The sequence below is a fragment of the Chlamydotis macqueenii genome, chromosome 16 (genome assembly GCF_036417535.1).
Source record: "Chlamydotis macqueenii isolate bChlMac1 chromosome 16, bChlMac1.mat, whole genome shotgun sequence".
Classification (NCBI taxonomy): Eukaryota; Metazoa; Chordata; class Aves; order Otidiformes; family Otididae; genus Chlamydotis; species Chlamydotis macqueenii.
This window is the reverse complement of record NC_141571.1, coordinates 11,246,543-11,272,093: the sequence shown is the minus strand read 5'-3', so window position 1 is coordinate 11,272,093 and position 25,551 is coordinate 11,246,543. Positions and strand designations below refer to the sequence as shown.

Here is a 25,551-nt window from a genome sequence, read left to right as displayed (position 1 = left end):
CGGCCGAGCCGCACGCAGGTTGCGGGTGCCCCTCGCCCCGGCTGCGTGACAGCTCAGGGAGGCCTCGCCTCCCGCCGCCTCAGGGCCGGGGTCTCGGGCCTCGCCATCAGCTGCAGAACCCCATCCCCTCTGCTGCCACCGCACCTCGGCGGAGGCCGAAGGCTCCTCCCGCCGCCTCGGATACCCCCCTCTCCGGGCGGCTCCTCGGGGCTCGGGCGCTGCTCGCCACTGCCCGCAGCCCCCGGCCCACGCCCGGCGGCCCCTCCGCCGCGGCGCGGGAAGGTCAGCCCGGGGAAGAAACGGGCTTTCCCGGGGCGCATTGCCCCACTGCCGGCAGAAGGCGGCGGCCGGGTCCCCCCCCGCGCTCTCCCCTCAGGCCGCCCTCGGCCCTGCAGCAGCCGCCCGCGGCGCGGGTGGGGGCGGGCGGCGCAGCCGCGGCGAGGCCAGGCCCGGCGGGGACCCCTGCGGCCCCAAGGGGCTGGGGGGGGGGGGGGGTCTTCCGCACCCCGCGGCAGGCGGGAGAGGCCCGGCAGGGCGGGGGGCGGCGGCGCTGAAGGACATTTTAGCGGCTGGTGCCCAGCCCCGGCCCCCGGAAAATGGCTGCCGCTGGAGCGGGGCCTGAGAGCGGCCGCGGCGCCGGCCCGACGCGGGGAAGCGGCAGGGGGTGGCGGCGGCGACTGCCTCGTACCTTTGAATTTGAGCTCGTGCTGCGGTTCGAGGCTGAGGACCTGCTCCGCTTTCGCCATGTTCCTCCTCCTCCTCGGCGGTGGCGGCACCAGGCGGAGAGAGGAAGGGACCGGGAGGGAGGGGAAAAAAGGGGAGAGGGAGGGAGGGGAGGAGGGAAGGCGGGCGGGCAGGCGGGGTTGGAGCGCCTGGCTGGTTGATTCACCCCCTGCCAAGCAGCCCCAGAGCGGCGAAGGGAGAGGCGCTGCGGGCGGCGGAGCGGAGCCGGGCCGGGCTGAGCCGGGGAGGGCGGGCGGCGGCTCGGCGACTCCCGGCGCGCACGCTGCTCTGGCAGGGACGCGGGGAGCGGGCGGGGGCGGGCCCGAGGCGGGATGATGCAGCACGGAGCGGCCCAGAGAGAGGCTGCGCCTGACGTCTGCCGCCGGCGCCGCCGCCCGCCTCCCGCCGCGGCTGAGGGGCCGGCCCGGCCCGGCCGCCCCCCGGCTCCCTGCGCGGCGGGGCCCGCCCTGGTGGCTGCCGGCACAGCGGGGCCGGGGCGGCGCCTCAGGGCCGCGTTTGGCTCGAGCCAGCTCCCTACCGCTGCCACGTGATGGGGGAGAAAGAGGTCTAACTAATAATATTAATGAAGTTTAATCATCACTGAAAATCACGGTTGTAGTAAATGCCAACCCGTTATTTTAGGCCTTGACTCGGTAAACTGGGGTCTGTATCACCTCAGGGCTGCCCGCCGCAGGGCAGGGCCACCGCCCCGCCGCAGACCGCCCGGCCCCTCCCCGCGGACCCCCGGCTGGAAATGGGGATGGAAAGGCACCCAGAGCGGGGAGGGACCCTCGCTCTGTACCGAATGGCAGCCCGGGGCCAGGGTGGGAGGACGGACCAGGACAGCACCAGAAAATCTGTTAACTATCATGAAGCTATAGGAAAGACTTTACTTTTTAATAAATACAGACTTTAAGGTCATCTCAGTGAGGTTAAGATATCCTCCCTCCCCTTAAATAAACTGTAACCAAAGGTTGGGGTGGTTTGGTTTGGGTCTTCTTAGTGGTTTGTTTTGGGGTTTTTTTTTTTCTTTTTTTCTTTTTACTCCAAATCGCATGATTTAAAATATTCTCTAAATTTACAAGTTGGACAAATACAAAGTACTGATTTATTGATAGCCTTAGGCCAGTGTAGTTACAATACCACTACACTTCCCCCCTCCCCTCGCCCCTGATTGTTTTGAACATTCTAAAAGTTCATAAGAATTTATAAAGCAGTGATGTCACCTGTCAAAGTTAGTGGAGTGCAACAATGAAGCAGGAGCTTGGGATACCCATGTTACCAGCAGAAACATGCTGGTCTTAAAAACTGGTAATTTATATACACAAAAAAAAAAACCCCAAAACAAAACAATCATTCATTAGGCAACTGGACTTTAGACATGGACTTGGGAAGGAGACACCATTTGCAGATATAAAGCAAGCATATTGATAGCATTCAACTTCGAAAGAATAGAAACTCAAAGCATACAGTTGAATACAGGTGAATTAAAATAGTAAAACACAGAAAATTCTTTTTATCCCTGTGTGATCCTGTGCATCTTACCCTCACACAACTTTTGTATCATGAATGTTTTACTTCATAATTGCCAAAAATGTATAAGGTAGCTAAAAAGATCTGGAATTTGTAACAAGAGGCTTGTTCTCATTTCTGGCAACAAATAAATAAATAAATAAATGCAATGGCAAATGACAGATGTATACGTTAAAATTAACACCACTAAACAGGATGATGACATTCAATGCTCTAAGCACACCTGCAGTATTTATACCACATCTCAACACTTCAGCTGCTTTTGTCGATGACAATCCCTGTTTTCAAGCTGGTTAACCACCTCCAATCCTGTTTCATCTTTTGTTTTTGTTCTGAGATGTCTTTCATTCCATGCCAAACCAAACCAAACCCATATATGTGTTTAGTATAACTCCTGGTTTTGCATAATGCAAGTAAAACCTCCTCCTCCTTCTAGCCAACACATCGCACTAGTTTTCAGAAGCTTCAGCAATGTACAGCAACACACTCAATGTACTGCTGTTCTTCCTTAAATTCCTGAGTTGTTGGAGAAAAGATGGTCACATAATGTCATAAAGGGGTGCTTTTTTTTTTTTTCCAGGTCCCTACTATTCTACTTTGCTTAGTTAATTGGATTTGGAGCCTAGGATGTTCTTAGCTTATCATTTTTGCTACTTGTAGGGGTTTAATTTATAGCATAAACTACAGATTATGTAATAAGGAGAGAATTGAGTTCACTTACGCTTTGGAGTAGAGCTTTCTTTGGCTGATATTCTGGAAAGGTTATCTTCTTCCACTTAATCTCTTAGGTTTTATTTTTATAAGCAAATTCTCTCACTGAGCTGGGCATTCTCAGTCCAGTAATTAGTAGAAAAGATAAGCTTTATACATATCTGCAAGCTAATTGGAAACTAACAGTGAGGAGTAAGACATAGGAAGCTTTATACAACATATAGTCATACATAGTAAAAACCCTAAAGCAAACAACTGTTCAGTGTTGCTGCCCAGACATTTCCAAGTTCTACTTTTCCTGAAAGTACAAAGAACACCCTTAAGCATTTGATGATCCACATCTTAAAGGGTTTGCCAAGTTGTATCATCTTACTGCAACTGGCAGCTCTGAGCTTACCTGCTTGTATTTGAAGGAGTCAACCACATTTTCATCCCGGCTGAAGTTTTTCTGAAGCACAGCATTGTTTACTCTAAGTTGAAAATTTATGAAGTCTAATTAATGTAGGTTGTCAGGTTTTTGCTATACGTAAGCAATATGCATACATTTAATATTATGCAGATCAGATTCATTGAAACGGGCATGCATGAAGGCCACCTGCAATACTACATCCTTACCAATTACACAAAGCAACCCTCACTTTATTAACAATTCAGCCACGACAGGACTAGAACACAACCTGCTGCCAACGTCAGTTTTTGATTAACAGGAGCAAATAGGGATGAACAGTACAAGGAAACTGAAGAGCACATGAAAGCTTTGTACTGGAACAATTTTAAAGAAGTTTCATCTGTTACAAAACTTTAACCTTAAAAACTATGAAAGACTTGATCCAAGTAAAACATTATCTAGTATTGTGTGTGTGTGCACAAATTAGGTGGTTTGCATTTGTTATCTAGATTCCCTATGCAAACACACATAAAGGTGTTTTACCTCTATTCCAGCATATTCTTTGTGTTTACCCTTTTTATGCACACTCTGATACCCACTCATACTTCCTTATACAAACAGATCTGACACTCTTCAAAAGCAGTTTACACACATCTAAGAGGGTAACTTAAAACCAGCAGGTACTGAATGATAAATTTAAGTTATTCCAGGTCTCTATTAAAAAAAAAAAACACCACAGTATGCGTTTCCTGCGTATGAACTGCAGCCAGTTGCTTAGTAGAAGCTTGTATCCAGCATTTTCAGATGAAATAGTGGTATCAGAAACAGGACTTTTTTTTTTTTTGCTTATTTGCACTTTTGAAGGCCGCTATTAACTGAACGTTAGACTTGCATCACACACTGAAACAAAAAACCTACATATTTTAAGCATCACATAAGACAAGATAACTGTAGCCAACTCCGTATTTTTGTGCTCTACATAACCACCGAAGCAGTGGTTTAAAAACCAGCAAGCTACCAACCAGCTGGCTGTACTAACAAATAAGAAAGGATCACTTCCCAGCATGACAGGCCCCCACAACACTGTGCAGATATTAAAAGCACTTTACAGTTTTGATTGACAGAAACCTGGCCTAAGCAGTCAAGAATTTTACATTTCATGCAGTCTAAGCTAAAAGCAGTGTATTAAATAACTTGACCCTCATAGAATTGTTCAGGCCTTGCACTGGTTGACAAGACTGTGTGGCCTGCAGTTTCTCAGACATCATGCTGCAAAGAAAGGAAGCGTTACACAAAAGCTGCATTCTCTCTGTTGTTTTTCCCCCATCCCTTCTTTGTACAAGTTAGTCTTCTGCTTTTGTTTGTGTATACCTAAACCAAGGAAAAGCCACAGTTTCTGAATTACCAGTAGTCAGTACTTTTGGGAAACAGCTTTTTGAATCATCACTTAGATTCACTTCTGCCATGGTATTGTGTACATTCCTCTTCTGCAATTCTATTGCTATAGAGATTACTTTTTAAGATGCTAAGAATTTTGGAAGCATTTATAAAGAAAGCCAGCACATTTATAAACAAAGCTTTTTATTAATAAAATGTTTACACCTTTTTTTTTTGCACAATACATCAGACTGGTAGTGATTTAGCATGTTATTACACTATAAAAGTTTATTATGAATGCTTAAGCTGAAAAGGCTGTTTACATTATGTCAAATCAACATTTCTTTATTTGCATTCTATGCACTATATGGGAGTGTAACAATTCAAACAAAGAAGAGAACAAAAGCCTGGTTTTCCTCATTAGCATCTACAAACCAACAATACAGACAAACCTGTACACACTCTCAGGACCAGCCCAAGAGAAGACTAAAAAAAGTCTCAAAACATTCATAAGCTTGGAAATTCATCACTACAATATTTCATCACTAGTAATCCACCTACATTTCATGCAGTGAAGCAATGGTTGTACATTTGTGCAGTTTACAGTGCTGCAGATGCTCTGTAACTTTGAGCGGCTTAAGTTTGTTTGAATAGGAAATACTATAATAAGAAGGCACAGACCTTTCAGCCTTTAACAGGTTAACCCAATCCTACAATGAAAAGGCAGAATGTTCTTAAGAGGGACAAGAATTGCTGATACAAAGGTTAACCTTCACGCTTAATTTTACAGGCAAACATTTATTACACTGTAAGAGCTATACGCATATCAGGTTATTTTTGTGCCCTGAATACACAAATGCAAATGCAAAGTTTCTTGTCTAGAAGAAACGTTTAGAATGATTTCTTCTTTTTTCTTCATTGTACTGGGGGTGGGGGGCACACGGGGGAAGATTGCCAGGAAGTCTTAGGTGTCTTACAGCTACAGAAATGTGATCCATTTCTGTGTCTTAAATCAATTCACTGTGTCACAGTTTCGATGTTGGACACATAATATTCAGAAATAGGAAGTACAAAAAAGGAAGTTAAAATATTGAAGAGTTTATGTCATGTTATTAGAGCCTTACAATAATTTGCTCCCTCAGGTGAATGTGCTTTCAGCCTTCGTTATCTGGTATAATACAGTAGTGGTACATGTCTCAGCTGTTAAGTTTCTGTAACAATTTCATAAGGCTGTATTAATTAATTACCTTTTTGTTTACAAATATTTGCTGCTGTGACAGATACTTCTAGAACCTTTGAGGAGAAAACCACCTGCTGCCTACTCTTGGCTAAATCCCATAAGGAAACAAAGAACAAATTGTCATGAAAACAATGGATTTAATAGGAAATACATACTATAACGTGAGTAAAAGTGATGCAAGAAAGTAGCAGTGAACCTATGTAGGTGTCAGAGTTACAGCATATCCAAGTGCAACAACTGGATGGAGTATCACACTTACACCACTGAAGAGCACGACAGAGAGAGTGGTCTGTATTCTTCACTATCTGGAGAAGTGGCAGCTAGTTTGTTCAATAAAACATAAGTGAAAAAACTAACAGAAATGAACCAAAACCTCAACCTTCTTAAAGGAGTACCTTCACAAAGGTAATCAGCTCCTTGAATAAAATTGTTAGTGTTTAAACAAACCTTTAAAAACTCTAACTTGCAGGATGATGTAATGGGAAATGCAAAATTGTTTATTCTAAGAAGTCTTTATTCTAGAATTAGAGCAGTTTCAGCAAAAGCTGCCGCATTTTTTGGGGGACAAATCATCCTACTGCCTTGATTTTCCATGTAAAATAGGAAGCACCAAGTAACTCTAAGTCACTAGAACTTCTCTAAGTATTTTTAAATGGCTGTTTATAGCACGTACAACTCTGACAACACTTCTGTTAAAAATTCAGGGTGGGGTGGAGGAAAATGGGAAGGGGGCAGAAGGAAAAAGCTGACCCTAGGATCATTTTGATATGTCAGAGTCTAAGCCCATCAGTACTCTTGGGTTTCAGGATAGTCTTATATGCCTTGAAAGATCTGTTATCTGTGACACTTTATGGATGAAGTTTAGTAATGCTTGTTTTATTTTTCCAAGTCATGCATTTTTTTTTATTCTGGCTAACCAAGAAAGGGTTTGCATTCAAACTTTTGAGATCTCAAAATATCAGAAGGAATTTTTCAGAAGCGAGCATTGGTGTCAGAAGGCCTAATAATTTTAGGAAAATATGTTTTGGCACATGAACTCTCATATAAGAAACAAAGATGTGGTTTCAAGTGTATTTCCTTTGACAAGCTGGAGCCATATGACTGAAAAGGACAGCTGACATGACCTTTTTTTTTATACTAGAACCTAAATTTCTTCCTTAGATTGGTAATTCACACCAACATCTTATTTCTACAAATCTTCTGTCACATACCACTACTAGGGTTGTGATCTATTACTAGGAATGCAACCTGAACATAAAATTTTAACATTTTCCTTTACAGAATTTTGTGCAAATTTTTTAGAAGCTTAGTTCCAAGTACATGATTCTCCTGCCTCACGTAACTGACTGGTGGCATACAAACAGCCTCAGGTCACTGTAGAACAACTTTCTGCTAAAAAAGTTAAGCAAGTTTGTCCTCCTCTCTTGCCCATGAACAGAAAAGCCTTTATTTTTAGAGGTTTCAAGTGTTTGAGAGATACATGAAACTTTTTAGAAAATGAATAGGCAGTGTAGAAGTCTAAGTCAGTGAATTATTCAGATTCTCCTCACTTTCAAGATGATTTTTCTACTTCTATGTAGCTATTGCTGCTTTTAAGTCAGGTTTGCTACAGGGTGACTAGCTACACAGTTCCGACAGCTTCTGTCCTGTAAATCATAAATTCCCAAGACAGTCTTTGCAGATTGCTGACACAGCACACCACAAGTAGACTACACCATCCTTAATAAACACTGAAGACTGTTTCACAAGAAATTCATTCAAACATCACTGATAAAGCTTCCTTTTTCAATTAATACTCGGTATGTTATACTGGAAATTAACACTAATGTTAAGGAAATAATTAAGATTAACATCATAACAAAAATCTTATTGAGGCCAACTTTTAAATCATTCAAGATATTAAGCCTGAATCACTTTTTGATAGTTACAATGAAGTTTTAACCATGAATGGAGACAGCTCCCAATGGATCCCACACCTCCTGACCAGGTTAAAGGATCAGACTTCCAAGTCAGCAAGCAGGCAGTGTCTCCTCTCCTCTTACTCACTTCCCAAGCATGTAAATAATGTTTCTTGAGCAGGGCTGGTAACATTAAATTGGTATCATGTACACAACACATCAAAGACCCAAGTCTGCATAAAACACCCCTCTAAACTATTAACTGTCTGATCCTGTAGCACTGAAAGGAAGGGTCTCACTGACATCAGTAAAGGTTTGAAGTGCAATGATTTGTTTTGTTTCAACATGATCTAGTAACATAAACAAAGTCTTTACCTTCTTGGCAACAGCAAAAGTTGTTAGAGTTGTCTTAGAACTTCTCAAAGCACCTATCACAATTTTCAGTAGTTTGGCCACTCTATGCTTCTGTTATTAAACATAAGCCTCCAGATTTCACCCACTTAGGCATTTAGTATGCCAGTTTTTAGCATGTATATAAAATATACTACAAAACCACCTGCAGCACAGATGAAGAGCCTGAGTCAGCTAAGAGAATGTCGTAATTTAGAGGGTCAGATGTAGACACCCTCCAAAACTTGGGGAGCACATTTAAGTTGCTCCAAAGCTTTAGAACTAAACATCAAATTATATTTTGTACAAATCTATAGCTTCATTGGGAAAGAATTGGTGTTGTTTAGAAGTTGTTTTGTCAGTTAAAAGAATGCTCTGTATCAATGATATGACACGCACCTCATTACACTTTTACATACATGATACTTTCCCCTTCTAAACTTGCTTTGCAGCAATTACTTCTCTCAGAGTATCTGGAAGTCTAGTCTCCATGATGAGCTCCATTGATTAAACAGAAAGGCATAGTAGAATAGAACTTCAGTCCTGAGCTTTTTCAACAACAGAAAAAAGTTATTAAAAATTTAGCTGATAATCAGCACTCCAAACACTCAAAGGCTAATGCATCTCCAAATAGAGAGGCTATGTTAGGACAAAATACAATAAATTTCAGCAAGCCTAGTGCAAGATGGCCTAACAAATTATTAATACAGAAGAAACCATTTTTCTCCAACAAAAAATGAAACAATGAATGTGCATCTCATCTGGGGAAGACTGCATTCCAGCTTTCAGCTACAGCCAACCGATCAATAAACAGTTATCTTGGCTCAAAAGAACTTACATCAACAGTCTGTCATTTTAAACAGGCTTGTGTTAAAAGCAGCCTTACTTCAGCGCTTGTACTTTGGACAATCTGAAACACTGGCTATTTCCATGTTTTCATTAACCGCAGTAATTCAAGATTAGAACTGCGAAAAAGATACGAAGTACGCTGGCATTCCGCTCAGATTGGTAACAAAACAAAAGGAGTCTGAGGCATTAACACTTAGCTACATTCGAGAAGGGCCAGATTATTGCTGCTTCTTTAATTTTTTGGGAGGGGAGGCAGGGGGGTGTACTTGTTTTTAAAGTCTAATTGTGGTGTATAGCAAATGAGTGAGGATAGATCAGAAAGTAGTTTATAAAGATTTGCTAAGATATATGTATCTCTTCCCTGACTGGAGAGTACTACAATCATCTTAATACTAGCCTAGCTCTCAGTCCTGCCTCGAGTCCAATATTTTCTTCTTAGGTCAATAAGTCTTGGGTAGATACTACTAAACCATTTTTGTTATCTCACTGAAAACCAGATTTAAACTCCATTTTTACCACATGCTAACAATAATAATTTCAAAAGTTTGAAATTCCTTTTTCTACTAATCTACTTGAAGGATATTCCCAATATCTGAGACTTTCCTTCTCCTACTATCATCTTTCTAAGTTCAAGAATTTCCAGATTTATTACTAACCAACTTTAATAAAAGCAGTATTTTCTGTATCACAGTTAAGATACTCAAGCACCTGGTTTCTGGGTATAGAATTCTGAAGTATATGACTTCTGAAGCACTGTGAACCCAAAATGTTTTAAAAATCTAGTTGAATCAGATAATCACAAAGTTTCCTTTTTAAAAAATTTGCCAGGAATAAGAACTACGATATTTCAAAGAAATTATGGATTTCCATGGCTGCCACTGGTCCGATCGGGGCTGAACTACGACAAGTTCTACACTTAGTGGCTAACCTGCCTTTTTTAATAATTAAAAATATGCCCAGCAGGAGCAAGCTTACTCTGTTATTTCTTTACTAATTATATTTCCATCAAGCATTTTACAGAAGTACTAAAGTTTTCTATTCATAATTTATTTGCTTTGAGTGACAGAAAAAAAAAATAATCATACATCAGGCTGAACACCAAACACAAATCTCTCTCTACTATGAGACATTTTGTTAAGGGCCAGTGTTTTAAAGGGGCGCCAAACAGCCTTCATTTGATGAGCGTATGCTTCTTGGGTTCTCTATAAGCACATAACGTGTACAACTGTGATAAAGAAGGCATTGACAATGCAGGGCAAGTAAAAGGCGTGATAAAAATGTAGTCACCAAATTTCATTAAACCATACTGACCCATTCAAGATCTCACTGTAATAGTTCACCTGTTTTGCTCCAGAATAGCTCTACAAGAATTTTCACTAATACAAACTAATCTGAAGTACAAGTCCTTTCATTTCTTACAAACTTTTCTACATTTACTTCAGAGAAAACACTTGAGATGATAGAAAACCAGATTACAAAGAATAAGCATCATCAACATGACCTCATTTTGATACTAAAGCTAAACAGCATATTTTAGTATATACTCAAGTCTATTAAGCTCTTTTTCTTCAAAAGTATGAAGTTTCTCACTAGTGCTGATAGGAAACAAAAAAGTAAAAATAAATAAAATAGCACAAATGGGTATGGTCAACCTATAGTTTAATTGAAAGCCTACTAAAACCAACACAGAATAATCTAAACACCGATTTGCTAAAAACCCTCACAGATGAGAAAGCCCAGGAACCAAGAGGTAATGATCTACATTACCACATGTCTTAAGGTTACTTCCTATTTGTATTTTCGTGCCCAAAACAGGAGAGACTAGGTGCACCACAGATGAAGACTTGTTCAGACAGACTTCATGCTGCACCAACAGCATTCTCTACTGGCCCTTTCAAATGTAATTGAAAGGGAAAGAATTTCAGTCTGCCTCTGGACGAACTCACAGTGACAATACCTACAATGCAGGAAAAAAACCTGATGGAAATTCCCCAGGAGTTTACCCACAGGTGTGGAATGGAAGGAGTGTGTAAGATTGCATTTTTTTTTTAAACTGTTTTTACATAATTTATAATACTTTAAACACTGGTCTCATAAATATAATATTAACACTTTACACATGCCAAGCAATTAAAAGCTTTCCCCTAAAACTTTTAGGTCTTATCAGAACCACTGGCAGCATCCCTTTACAGCATCTGTTTTCAGTCAGTAACCACTTAGTTTAGTCAGAACTGCAACTAGGTTTTCCTCAACCAACATCTTAGTATTAAAAAACTTGTAGGAACAAAAAGACACCTGTAAGCATAAGTCAGCATGAAAAAAAGATTGTCTGTGGTTTAAGATCTGTTGCTTGTGTCCCCACCCCCGGCACATATAATTTTTAAATAAAAAGTGCAAATGGGATTTGGGGACTGGATGGACTGATTTGCCTATTATTTGTCTTCAGTTGCTTACTCTGTAGCCATGTCACATCTACCATCCCATTATACTTTGGATTAGCTACAATTAAATTTAAGATAAGGCTCACTGAAGAAGAGTAAGATATGACATCTAACTTCCAGACTCCTCCCACCTCTAAGTCCCACAAAAGTGCTCATTTCCCTTTTTACAAAAAACACGCCTCTAAAATCTTGATTACAAAACTATTAAACATTTCAGTTCTACCATCCACATAGTCACCTTCCTTTCAAGCAAGGCCAAAAAAAGTGATGACAGATTCCCTTTGAATGCAAGAGATACTACACTTTTTGTAAGTAAACAGGCTGACATTACGATTGCAGTCTCTTCTGCGAGTGTACAAATGTCAGATGAACTGGTCCATTTTTGTGGGACCTCAGGTATATGGACACCAGCAGATAAAGATCTAAGACTGATAATGCAAACCCAACATGAACTATTAATTTTCAAGACCACCTACTGTATAAACAAGTCTGATTTTCTAAGGGATCAGTCAACAGCAGCTGCGCTTTGTCACTGACGGCTGTCTTCTAAGCTTGAAGCCCTTACCACTAGACGAGGGGTTGGTGTCAGTTGATGGAATTCTGCGACCTGCAGTAAGCAAAAAAAAAATATAGCAAACATTATTCTTAAAACTAATTCTAAGCATTCAGTGTATGTTTTGTATACAAAAAGACGTCTTCAATTAGTCACATGCCACTAATTACAACATTCCTGCATAACTGAAGGATGGTAGTTAACAGTTTGTACTATGTCTGTAAGAGGCGTGGTTCCACAAAAGAAGAGTAGAGGCAGTTTTAAGCTAATTTTACAGTGTTTACACTTCAGGCTAATCTAGACTTGGAAAGCTAAGTTATTAAAGCACTCAGAGAACATACTCTACAGGATCCAATACCACTTGGCATCTCTTTCACTGATAACTACCACCTTGACCTGTATTTCCACAGTAGGTCACCTGCGTCAGGCTTAGCATAGAAGTGCTTGTAAAGATAGCTGCTTTAGTCACCTAATTAGTCTTTAAAATTGACTGTTCCTAGTTAAGTATTCTTTTCTGAGGCACATTTATGATTTCTTTTCCCATAGTTTACTCAAGATCAATTTTAGAGAGCAACTATTAAGTCAGTAAATCAGGAAGTTAATCTACAGCACATACTTTTTACATTAGCTTCAATATAGTCAATTGCTTATAAGGACCCTTTTTTTTTTTTTCTTTAAGTCGAATGTTTCCATAGTTATTCAAAGATAAACTGCAGTGCACACACACACAAATGGATTGGTGTTTGTCCTCTTTTCACAAGCAGGCTGACATACCTGCACATTGCTGCTGCTGCCTGAAACAGCAGCAAATAATATTGCACGGAATTCACTTTGGAATACTGTCTGCTTTTCATTCACGAAAAAAAATTCATTGTCGTCCCCGCCATGAACGAGACAGAAAAGACTTGCAATTTAATTTAAAAATCCTAGGATATCACAAACACACACACAATAGTTCCTAGGCAATAATCTAGTATTCTTGTATTTTTGAAATGCACTGGTTTAGACTAAGTACAAACATTAAGAGTGAGAACTTAGATCCAAACTTCACATAGCTGGGAAAAGGAATTTTCTCGTGCCATTTCCTATCCCGCCCATAACCTTGGAAGTACTAATTGAAACATTCAATAGCAGATACAGTAAGATGACACTCACTTCTGATATGAGTGCCCTGCTTGCTATTTATCCAGCAGCATCACACTAGGCTTAAAATCCTCTAGATGGAACATGCAGAGGTCATTAGATGATCAAAAAATCTATACAGCTTGTTTTGCAGTTTGTATTCATATCTGATTGTAACAAATTTAAGTCAGTATACACTCACCTAAATAGCACAAAAACTAATACAGTAATCAAATTTCTATTTTAACTACTTTCAGAAGAAAGCACGTTAACTGTTTACATACTTACTAATTTCTATAAAGAGTTCATTAATGTTTATTGCATTTTTCGCACTTGTCTCTACAAATATTGCATGAATAGAATCTGCATAGTCTTTAGCATCTTTTTCCATGACTTCTCTGGAAAACAAAGCAAAGAAAAAACTGTGAATGCAAAAAAAAAAAAAAAACAACAAACCCCATTATTCAAAATCTTAAGGGATAGATTAAGCCTAAGTGTCTCATTAAATGAGTATTTTGTATTTTACCTGTTTGGCATCACAGTGCTCCCTCATCCTGAAGGTGATGCTCATTCTTTACTCTATGCTCTCTCCCTACCTTGAGGTATGAGCAACAGTGAAGCACAATCAAACTAAACAAGGCCTTAAATCCATCTGACAACATTACAATGGAGTTTGTTTCTTGAGTGCTCTAAGTGCAGGTCTGCAATCAATCATTAGGGGGTGTTTTATTCTTCACACACAGAACAGTTTTAGATGTACTGAAAAGACCCGAAAGCATTAGTTCCACTAATCCAGTGGATTTCCTACAGCTGTTTACAAAACCAAGTATCTCATAACACCGCACAGATCATTAGTACAGCATTTACTTTACTTGAAGCATGAAGACACAGCTATAAACAAACATATTTAGACTGAGCACACAGCAACAGAGCCAAGAAGTGAAAAAGTTACTCTGCATCCCTAAGTAGGCAAGTTGATAATGAAGTCTGTTTCCTTAAACAACTAGGAAAAAAACCAAACCTAAATAGGTGGAGAGAGGACCAAACTATACATTGTATCAATTTACATACAATTTCTAGAAAACATAGGCTACTTTCAGTAACAAGGGATTTAAAATACCAAAAGCACAGGCTTTGAATCAGTGACTCAAATATTGCCTCTGACTAAAGTACAAGGCATCTTGCTCATTAGCTTACATAGCAATTTTACATAATTTATTATGCCACCTAAGCACCAAGAAACAAGCGTGTGAAACTTAATACTGCACTCCTTGTATTTGTCTTAGAAGTAATTTTATGCTGTATCTCCTTCAAGATGCTACTTCTAACAAAAGTTACCAGAGCTCACTAGATAACTGTTGTATATTAACAATTTGTAAAACTATACTAAGAATCAATTTTGCAGCAGTTCTTTAAACGCATAACCATCTGTCTCCTTTGGGACACCAGCTGTGGTACCTTTTCCAATGAAACCTAAAAACAAGAAGTTTGCACACACCTTCTTTCTGAATTTTGGCTTATTTAATTAGGTCATCAATGAAAAAGGGCTTCTTTTTTTAGTACATGCCTTCTTGAAGGTTTGGCTGTTCATAAAGTTTCTCAAGAACTTCTCCTACTCCCTGCAACTATTTCAGCCACAGCCAATTCCATCCCAATATTTAAGCAGTGAAGGAAGGCACCTGAACAAGCAAGTCAGAAAAAAACTACACAATGCTTTCCAACAGGCTTGATGTTTTTCCTAACAAAATGAGGTGCTACAGACTGACAGGGGTACATCTTATAAGGCGAGGTAAACAGCTTGTATTACACTGTAGTTTCACAGGCAGTTTAGGCTTGTGTAACTTGGCACTGCCACCAGAAAAGGTAATCCTGTCTCCCCATAAACCGCTCATTCCCAACCCTGCTATCCCACCTCTGTCAAGCCAGCAAGCACTCATAGTGTGAGCGAGATAAATACACTTGGATCAGTTCTCCTTTTTTTAAATGGTTAGTTTTAATCTGGATCGATTTTACAGCCCAGTTTACTGCCCAATCTCACATGTACTCATGCCAACACATGGGGAGAGGCGGGCAAGACAGTCTGAGGGCAGACTAATCAAATCTTCTGACAGTAGAAACCCTTGTGAAACTACAGTGCTAGTGCAAAACAGCTTTAAATGCCCTATACCTTTCACCTGCTCCAAAATCTTTAAATATTTATCACTATGAGCTTAAGTGAAAACCTCCAAGCTGTCAGTGGTTATTTACCTTACATCATTAAGATCACACTTATTTCCTGCAATAGCTACAACAATGTTTGGAGGTCCATGCTGTCGAAGCTCTTTAACCCAGTTCTTTAATGTTGAGAAAGTTTCCTGATGTGGAAAGGGAAAGAAAAAAAAAAAAAAAAAAAAAAAAGAAAAAAAAAGAGGGAATTAAGAGTCAGAACTGGTCCATGACACAAAAAAACCCCAGAAATTGTAACGTCGGGTCAAGATCAAATTTCTTACCTCTTTTGTGATGTCATACACTATAATGGCTGCTGCTGATCCTCTGTAATACATTGGGGCTAAAGCACGAAACTGAAAGAGAGACACCATACATTATGAATCTGATCTTCCACTGACCTCTATGACATCTTCCTTGTTACTATGATTGAAGAAAGTAAAAATGAGCTTAAAAGTTCGCATTAGTGGAAAACTTTTCTTTACAATTACAGAGATATTGTGCAGTAAGAGTACATAGATTTCCATGAAAGTATTGGTTTACAAAAGCCAACCAATAAGCAGTTTGGGGATCAGCATCACAGCTACTGCAAAAAGCAGGAAGCCAAACTTGACCTTACCTTGACTAGATTAGAATCTCTCACTTAAAAGACTGTAGATTATACACAGACACAAACCTGCAGGATACATGCTCAACTTTAAACACCAAGCAAGGGGAAAATAATAAAAATTGAACTCCTTCCTCTTTAAGACACTCATCCTTTGGGAGTTTCAAGTTTCAAGAACACTAGCATCTATTAGTGCTGATCTGCAATGTTTAGAAGTTGGTGTCAACCCCTAGCCCCATAGATCAGTCATGATCGACGACTGATCACTTAGATTACAAAGAAACTAACACTGCTAGCATTTAACTTACGGCTTTAGGGATTTAACTTGTTTTTCCTCAAAACTCAAAAGTTAGAGCCATGTTTAAAACTAAAAAACTGCAAAAGGCCACAACTGCGTGACCTGTTGCAAACAGAGCTTTAAGGAACACACTGGATAGTAAAAGGCTACAGTAATTTTATTGTAATTTTCAGAAATCTACAGCAGGCATATTTGGTTGGTAGTGCATTTTCAGAGTATAAACCAGGCCTGTACCTTTGCATAGACAGTATTACAAACCCAGGACTGAAAAAAATGATAGAGTATATGATTAAGTTGCACACAGTAAACTGCATGTGCTACTTTGATGTAAGCACATGTGATTTAGAGCTTTTATGCATCTTATTACATAGGGTAAAAATAATGAATAGAATACAGTTTTTTATAAAGGCTTATTTGGTTATAATAAAATACCAATTTCCTTTTGCTCAGTATAGTTCAACTGAGAGCAGTATTATAAATCATAAAAATCTTGCTATAAAGCAGAATTCCAGACGATTTACATTTGGCTCTCAAATCCCGTTTTGAAAATAGGATTTTGAACACACAGTTCAGAGTATAAAAATATTTAATAGTGGGAAAGGGAAACATGGGCACGCATTCAGTTCATGTTGGGACATAATCCCCCTCTTCCTCCTTAGTACTAGAATGTAAAGGGAAACATATTTGGTAAACCACCACTTGGACTGGTCGTAACCTGGCTTTTTGATTACTTGACTGTTTACATTGGGAATAAACCAACTTTCACTTGCTGATTTTGTATTACTCTCATTTCCTGCCTGCTAACACTTAGATACTTTTTTCCACCTAAGAGCAGTCGGCAGATAAAATACATTAACAAAACAGACGTTACCAGAAACACTGAATTTTCCTTTTGCTATTTTTCCAAAGACTTCAGCTTGCCCTCTGGCCTCCAATTTGTGTTTTGACAGAATTATTAAGATGACATAACAATTATCCAGAGAAACTGTCAGAATTGTTAGGTCAGAAGGTAAAAATACTAACTGCTATTAAGTAATCCATCAACTTTACCCAGTGTAGAAGAAATGAGACTAGAAATTAGGCACGCGTGTGTAGGGAAATAAGCTGTGTGAATTAGTGCACATTTCCACCTCTGGAGTGAAGCTGGCCAGCCACTCCCTGAAGCCACTTAGAACAAGGGGTTGCCCAGTGTAGTGTAGGGGCTGCAGGGCTTTTGAACTGGAAAACAGTAAATGCTCCTCAAGAAGCCAGGAGTTCAAACTCTGTGCATTACACATCATAGCTCAGCAGAGACATTTTAGTTCCAAGAATGGTGTGGACATTTTTGGTATTCCGATCACCTTGCAGGTGATTCCTTCTATCACTCATTGTCAGAAGTGTTGGATAACCAGCAAACTGTGCTACACTCTTCAGGGCGAGGCAGGTATACAGACCATTTGTGACTAGTAATAAGTGTAAGACATCTTTCCTTTTTTTAATTTCAATAAAGGTATCATGTAACTTGTATGGAAGAAAATTAAAGAGCTATCACTCAGAATCTACAAACAAAAAGACAAGGAACAGGCTAGTCATGTACAGAGATACTTCCTCAGATTGTACTGTGCCGAATCCAAATTACAGCGTTCTCCCATTGCTTGCAAACACAGTTAAAGTGAACAGGATGGAATGCTAATATGTAATGGCTGTTTCCTGTCAAGTTGTGGCAGGCATGTTTATAAAGCCTTCTATTTAAGAGTACCAGCCTCTGAAAATTCATACTCTACCTCTCAGAAGACTCATATTCTAGCATTAATATTTCAGAAGGGGCTAAGACGTTCACTTAACACAAACTATTTACAGCAAATGCTGACCAACTGCTAGTAATGGAAGGACTAGGATATTTCTGATAACATGAATACTACTGGACATATCCCTGGCACACATCCCTGACAACAGAAGTTTGTGTTGTAAGGTGCTGCTGGAAGGAAATAAATTGTCATTCAAAATCTAGAGCACTGAAATGCAATACAAATACACTTGATTTATTTTCTAGCTATCAAGCCTAGTTATCAAGCTAAAAAGCTAGCAAGTCAGTTCCACCAGGACTGCAAAAGGTCAAATGACTCTCATAGGGATGACTGAGCCATTACAAGTCTGGTTTTGTTTGGGGTTTTTGGCCTTTTTTTGTTTTGTTTTGGTGGTGGGGTTTGTTTTCTTTGGGTCATTTTTTTTGGTTTGGGTTTTTTTTTTTTGTCCTCCCCTTTGGCTCTCTGCTTCTTGAGCCAATCCTGAAGAATAGTACAGCTGCATTTGCCAATTATTATCCTAAAGTAATAAACGAACCTGATCAAACCGAGTCTTACTGGGGAGAACTCTGGGGCCTGCCAGAGACAGTTAGCTCGCATCCTAAATAAACTCATCATGAGTAATTGACAGTTGCCAGTAGTTAACAGTCAAGCAACTGCAAGAATAAGCTCTGTTAATACAGCTACTATAATTTCCACCACTGTTACTAGTAATCTATAAACAAGCAAGTTAACTAGCTTCAAAGCTTTTGTTGCCTCCCCTCAGAACTATGCAAGCTGCAGAGATCCAAACCTCAAAGTATCCAATTAAAGTTTCAAAATAGATTTATTGACATAGCTTTAACACTATCAGATTTGAGAAGTAAAACTTGACAAAATAATAAAAGATCAGTTATCACTGATAACACTGTTTGAAATGCTGCTTTTGAAAGCCTAAACCCACATCCTATCACATTAATAGCCCTAACACTGAAGCTAGCAGAATGTTTTAGCAGTTGTGTATTTCTCCAGAATCAGGGCCTTACTTATAGTATGAAACACAATCATTCATTTCACTTTGATTCTTATGTTGCCAGTTGCACTGGCTGCAAATGCTGCAGTTGAATGTTTAAAATTCAACCAAAAATGGTACTAGAGACAGCTGCTGGCTTCCCTCCCCGGCCTTGTTTTCTTTTGAAATGGCACTCCCTCTCAGTGAATCTAAACCCAGTCTTTTGTTTTATAAGCTCCTCTTCTTAGGCAATCATCTTTATCTTTGTACCTTAACCATGATAACAATGAAAAATAAAAACCTATTTACAGCACTCTTGGTGAAAACCTGCACAGAAACAAATGTTCTAATACACGTTTGTAAAAACAGATCACATTGTGACTTTCAGGGGCAGGGTTGAAGAGCAACCCAAACTCTAGTCAGAGCTATCACCTCAGATATTGATTCCACTTACCCGCTCCTGTCCAGCTGTATCCCAAATTAGGAATTTATGCAGCTCATTTTGATACTGTACAGTCTTGGTCATAAATGAGGCTCTGGAAAAAAATACAGCTTATGCTTTTCAGAATATAAATATGTTCTTGAAACATTACCACCATAAACTTTCAAAAAGCTTCACATTCCAATAAAAGTGCTTTCCTCCCACATACAGATAAAACTGATGAATATTTTCATACATAAAGGCTGAAATTAATGAGGCAAAGGGCCTCAGAGGATGAAATTCAACTAACAAAACAGAAGTAACATGAATGCAAATTATAAGCTTTTCTTGTTCATAAGTTTTGATAAAAATAAAGGATGTATGACCAAAAAAATCTGAATTGTCAGCCTTTTGAACAACATTCTTCCTAAACGGAGGAATCATCACAGCAAATCACTTAAATGTATACCTGAAACTTCCAGAGGGGAAGAGATCAAATCCTTCCCCTTCGTATCAGCTTTTTCTATGTCTGTACTAACAGTCAGATTAATGTTGGTAAGTCCATACTTGGGAATAAAATATGGGAGATTCATATCACTATTGCTAGGTGTTAGAAGGACAGAGAAATCAATAACAAGTAATTTGCTTGTTGTCTGCACTCTGTACAGCTCATTATATACTTCAGTCTGCAGAGGCTCTTGCACTTCCAGAAGACAAACAAACAAAAGAAAAAAATATTAAAATCTTCCTATGCTCTAGCTGCCCCCCCGCACCCTCCGCCCCCAACCTCTAGAAGTTTTACAGTAAAATAATGCAAAATATTGTGAAGTACTTTCGTGCTTTACGTGATCTGCTTTACATGAATCGGTGTATTTCCCACAAGAACAGGAATTCAGAGATCTAATCTTTTACGAGAGAGTTCCTTGCTATATCTATTACCTGTAGGCACATTTTTTACTAGAAAAGCCACACACTGAATTCAAATCCTCATAGGATAGGAACTACAGATGCCATAATTCTTTTAAGCATGTGAGATCCTACGTTATGATTTTGAATATCTTTTGTATGCTTAATTCCTGTTACTTGAAAATGCTGCAGACTTCCAAATTTGTTCTACTGTCAGTTTTAGACAGGATGCAGGATAGGATCCTGGAGGTGGCCTGCACTGGAGCTTCTTACAGTACACTAAGCTTGCTGAAATTTCAGAGTCAGAGAGCAAGACTGCATTGTCTTTCAGCATGATCAACAACATTAAATACCCGAGTCCAAGACTGTGAACTTCAGTCCATCTTGGATCTCAAGTACCCCCAGGGCACAGATTTTAATGATGTCCATGACACTTTTGTAGTTAATGTAACTGGAGTCTTTGGACATGTTTCAATACTGTAGGAGGACAAAACAGCTATCTACATTTGAAAAAAGGAAAGGGAGCAATTACACAATGCTTTCCACTGTTAAGAGGAAACACCTTCTCCCCATTCCTTAAGCTCACATTTTGCCAAATAGCACCTCAATATCCAAAGCCGATTACTCTTTTAAGAAGCCAAACATAAGGCTGAACCATCCCTAAAAAGAAAGGGTCTAATTGCAATGCATTTCAACATAATTAACTAGATGATGCATTTTAGCAATTAGTAACAGAAAATAAAGTGACAGGAATATCTATTGTAAAACACAGCAACCACTTTGACTTTCTTAAGACTACTGCAAATTAACTGTAAATTCTGAATTCTCTGGCCAATACGGAAACAATTTCCTAAATCATAGATTCTCAGTGAAAATTTATCTTACTGGGTTCTATAAACCCAAACATTCCTGTACAGTCAATCTGAACAGAACAGCTGTGTTGCTCTAATACACATCACAACTAAACATCCCACATGGTAGCTGACAATAGAGGTTAAATGTTTCTTGAAAGTCTTTGACAATTGGAAGCCTTCATTGTGACAGACATCAACTACAAAGAAAACCAAACCAAACCAAAACCAGCTCAAAGACAAACCACTTTTGGGTCAATAAAAGCCTCCAAAGTGAGCTATCCTCAATGATTTCTAATAAGAAAGCAGGCATTATCCCTACCAAATTCCCTAGCTGCTTCCCCCAGCCAAGTAAGAACTACAACTACATGAAGAAGATGCACCTGGAAGTAGCTTTATATGCATTCACAATTTCTTTTTGATGTTTGATGAAAGACTAGATATTCTGCAGTACCTAGAGATACATGCTAGTCAGGCAAAGCAGGATGTGTCCTCAGCATCCTGACAGGACAGAAGTTGTAGAATTCTGACAAAGTTTCCATAGCTGCCCATATTTGAACTTGAATGACGAACATTCATGACAAAGTATGATTGCTCAGATAATTCTAAAAGGAATGGAAACAGGACAGGAAACAAGATTTTATCTCATAAACTCAAAACCCCAGGAGCAGATGTAGAAACAATCTCAGCTTTAGTTTTCTAAGATGATCTAAAACCCCTCTCTAATCCTTATTTTGTTCTTTCCACTTCCTAGTCTCAAACAGGAAATAAAAACAAGGTCTAGAAAAAGTTTCAAAATTTGCTTAAAATTTTGGGACTGTATCTTACTGGAGCTTCACACAATCCCTACATTTGGACAAGTTTTGGTTTATTTATACGACTACAGTAAACTACCAATGATTCTATTACATGAAGACAGGCAACCAATTTCTCAAACACCTCAGGTAATAAGAAAAAACAATTGGTTCTTTCAGTAGTGTCCACCTGAAGAAGTTTTGCTCACAGTTGATATCACTATGGGCAGTACATCTGAACTTTCTATACAATCTGAACTTAAATGGTCATCAGTTTTGCTGTCCTCCAAAAAAGAATCTCTATTGTAGCTAATTTGACAGTAAGTAAGAATATTCAGCCCTTGAAGATCTAAGAAAGCCACTTAGCAATCTATTTCAAAGGCTGCCTTTTTTAACAGGGAAATTAAAAAAAAGCATACTTCCTACAGAATATCTTGCAATTCAGTATCAGTATTTACACTCAAAAGAAGAGGGGGAGGGCATAGGGGGGAAGAGAGAGATACAGAAACAGCTTTATTTTTTTAGAAGGACAGGATGAGACACAGCTGATCTTTATCAGTAAGAACTTTTCTGGTCAAAGCTGTAGTACAGCCTGTTCAACACCTGAGACAGGAAGTTGCACTGCCACCTCCCCACACTTCTCAGCATCAAATGAAGTCACATCCTCCTGTAAGTACAGAACTACTACTGAGCAAAGCAGCCTGTAAGACACTTGCAAAGCAAAAAAGGACAGCAAAAGAAATAAAAAGATCCAACTACTCCAAGAATTCCTCATGCTCGCCCTTCCTTCTATCCATTTGAAGATTTGAGCTCAGTAGCATTGCTACTCTGAGGTGAGACCAACTGCATTAACAATTCCATCAGTTACTTAACAGTGTGTGTATGGCATATAGATGTTTAACATTAGAACTAATTCACGAAGAGAACTGCAACCTGAAAGAGTATTAACTACCTTTAAAAAACAAGAAGACTTTGTTATTGTACCTGATTCTTTAAAGAAAACCTTAAAAAAATAACCATGTAGTTGCATAATAATTAGACTTTGAAATGTAAGAGCAGTGCATGAGAACAGTAGGTTGTTCCTTCAACAGAGGCACCTATAGTGAAATTTATTCATAACCCAGGACTCCTAGAAGGATTTTGTTAGCTTAGATTAACAATACAAAGTGAGTCCAGTCTTACACATCAAAATGGAAGCTGCAGGAGTGCTGAATACAATCCTACATTTCCTAAGGCAGCTCATGAGCTAATTAAGGCTGCAGTCATGTTTATTACCACATTTAGCTGCCACACATGGAGAATCCTCAAGTGATCTATTCAGGAAGCACAAATCTATATTAATACAATTTGGTTTTATTATTGAATAAATCATATTTATTTAGTTTCTTACCCTATTGTTGGGTTAATGTTGGGATCAAAGCTGTCTTCTACAAACCTCCACACGATACTTGATTTGCCCACACCAGTGTCCTAAAAAAAGAACAGAAACAGTTGAAAGAGACATTAGTTACCATAAACTGATTATTCTTTTTGTTCTCAAATCTTACAATACACTGTGCGTGAATAACAGGTTCCTGCAGAGAATCTCAGACAAGTTAGATTCTGAAATATTTCAGGTACTATATTCATTTAGTAGGTCTCCAATACGTTAGTTTTCTGAACAGAGTTGTTAAGATGTTTTTATGCAGGACTATGAAAATCTGCATTCAGGTTTATTATCAGTTATTAAAACTTTTTGTTTTCGCAAAGCCATGCACAAATTGCATTTGAACAGAAGTAGGGAAAGACTGTATACCACTTTTAGGAAAATACACAGCAATTGAGTATGATACTCCATCTTTTCAAGCCAATAGAGCACATTAAATTATACAAGTGTGACACATACATTTCAATCTCTGACTAATGCTGTCCCACCCTGCTTAATGAAAGACTTGACATTTCTTCTGTGACACACCTGAAGCATTTTTCTAATGCAACTCTATAGAGCTATATATGGTAAAATAGGAAGCGTAACGTGGAAATTCTGGGTCATGTATGTATTTGCACCACTGACTCCATAGTTAAAAAAAAAAAAAATAGAAGGTGCATTTAGGAGTGAAATAACTCAACAAACTAAGCAGTAAAACTGTTCTCAGTAGCAGATGGACATCTTAAATAGTCACTTAATTAAGACAGGTGAAGACAAACCTTTTGCTTTATATCTCCAGAGTTATTAAAATTTTAAGGAAAAAGAAAATCTGAGGAACTGCTTAATTGAAAGTGAGGTTTTACACCATTCAGGCATTTTCTTGACTCTTCTGAGTACTGTAGTAAATTTGGGTACAGTACGTATGCTTGTGTTTATCTTTTCAAGCTGTTTTCCTCTCAAGTAAAAGCGTATTATCTCAGTTTTATATTTTATGTTTGCAGTCTCAATAAGCACAGCAAATCTTAAAAAGAGAGAAATACAGATGCCGTTCCCGCCTCTAGGAGTTCAAGGACCAGTTCTCTTGGGTGCTTATTCTCCTTTTCTTACACGACGGAAGGTTTCTCAGGTTGAGTGAATGCCAACAGTAGTTATCCCAAATGCTTTCATAACATGAAAAGGACAGAAACACGTAATTTTCCCTCTGAAGGGCAATGTGGCCATTTAGAAGCAGAAAACAATTCTGCCAGTCATACTCCACACAACATAGGATTTAGATACAGGTGGAGACAACTCCACCTATTCTACGCGAGGCTCTCCAGTGAAGCCCTCAGACCGAACCAAACCAACACACAGCTTACCGCCTAGATTTTTTTAAACTTCCATATGCTTGATGACTTCTTGTTCCATCACCTGCAACACTTAGGGCACTTTCAAAGCCTAAATATGTTGCTTAAAAAAACTTCAGGCCCCTCCCCCTCAAGTTTGATTTCAGGTGCTTTTATTTATTTACTTTGTGAACACCAAGCCCGAAACAGCTTACGAGGAGGAGAGAAGTATACACTGTATGTTCGTGCTTCCTTTTTTTTTTCCTCAGTAAAATACCGAAAAAAAGAAAAGAAAAAAAAAAAAAGGAGCGATATTTACCCCTGGAAAACGCCTCCCCCTGTGGAGGAGAAGGCCCTTCCGCCCGTCCGGTCTCCTCAGGGGCACGGGGCAGGACAGCTGGGGCGTTCCGGCAGCTCGGGCCGGGGCGAGGGAGAAGACCCCAACGCTCAGAGCCTCTCCGGGGCTCACGGAGAGCGCCTCCGCCACCACAGAGAGCCTTTGGAGCCAGCCCCTCAGCAGGCTGCCTCCCTCCCGCCGCACCAGGGCCCCGCGGAGAGCCGGCCGTGGAACACTTACCCCCAGAAGGCATACTTTCAGCTCCCTCAGAGCCATAGCCGGGCCAGCTACGCCTTTAACGAGCGCCTGAGACGCAGCCTAGAACGATCATAGCCCTTCCTGAGGCACACGTAGAGACGAGGCCTGCGGGGGCAGCCCCCCGCCCTGGTTACCAGTAAA

At 39.6% G+C, this 25,551-nt stretch overlaps 2 protein-coding genes across 5 annotated transcripts in view; both read right to left on the bottom strand.

Annotated features, from left to right (window-relative positions):
• VAPB (VAMP associated protein B and C) overlaps positions 1-1,036 on the bottom strand; it is a 32,217-nt gene extending 31,181 nt beyond the window's left edge. Inside the window, exon 1 of the mRNA XM_086760967.1 lies at positions 689-1,036. Coding sequence (XP_086617093.1) covers positions 689-746 — 58 coding nt within the window. The 5' untranslated portion in view covers positions 747-1,036. The remainder of the gene's footprint in view (positions 1-688) is intronic.
• A 1,238-nt stretch (positions 1,037-2,274) lies between these two features.
• Positions 2,275-25,531, bottom strand: RAB22A (RAB22A, member RAS oncogene family). 4 transcript variants are annotated; one of them, XM_086760705.1, is made up of 8 exons: positions 25,393-25,531; positions 23,473-23,552; positions 19,565-19,646; positions 15,715-15,786; positions 15,473-15,579; positions 13,514-13,623; positions 12,027-12,157; positions 2,275-4,624 (listed from the first exon to the last, which is right to left on the bottom strand). In XM_086760705.1, exons 1-7 carry the CDS (start codon positions 25,426-25,428, stop codon positions 12,060-12,062), a joined length of 585 nt encoding a protein of 194 aa, XP_086616831.1. In that variant the 5' UTR covers positions 25,429-25,531; the 3' UTR covers positions 2,275-4,624; positions 12,027-12,059. The 4 variants fall into 4 exon arrangements, with proteins under 4 accessions (XP_086616831.1, XP_086616830.1, XP_086616832.1 ...); XM_086760704.1 differs by lacking the exon at positions 2,275-4,624 and adding an exon at positions 4,916-6,277; XM_086760706.1 differs by lacking the exon at positions 2,275-4,624 and adding an exon at positions 12,878-12,897 and having other exon boundaries at positions 10,136-12,157; positions 13,499-13,623.
• Positions 25,532-25,551: the final 20 nt, after the last annotated feature.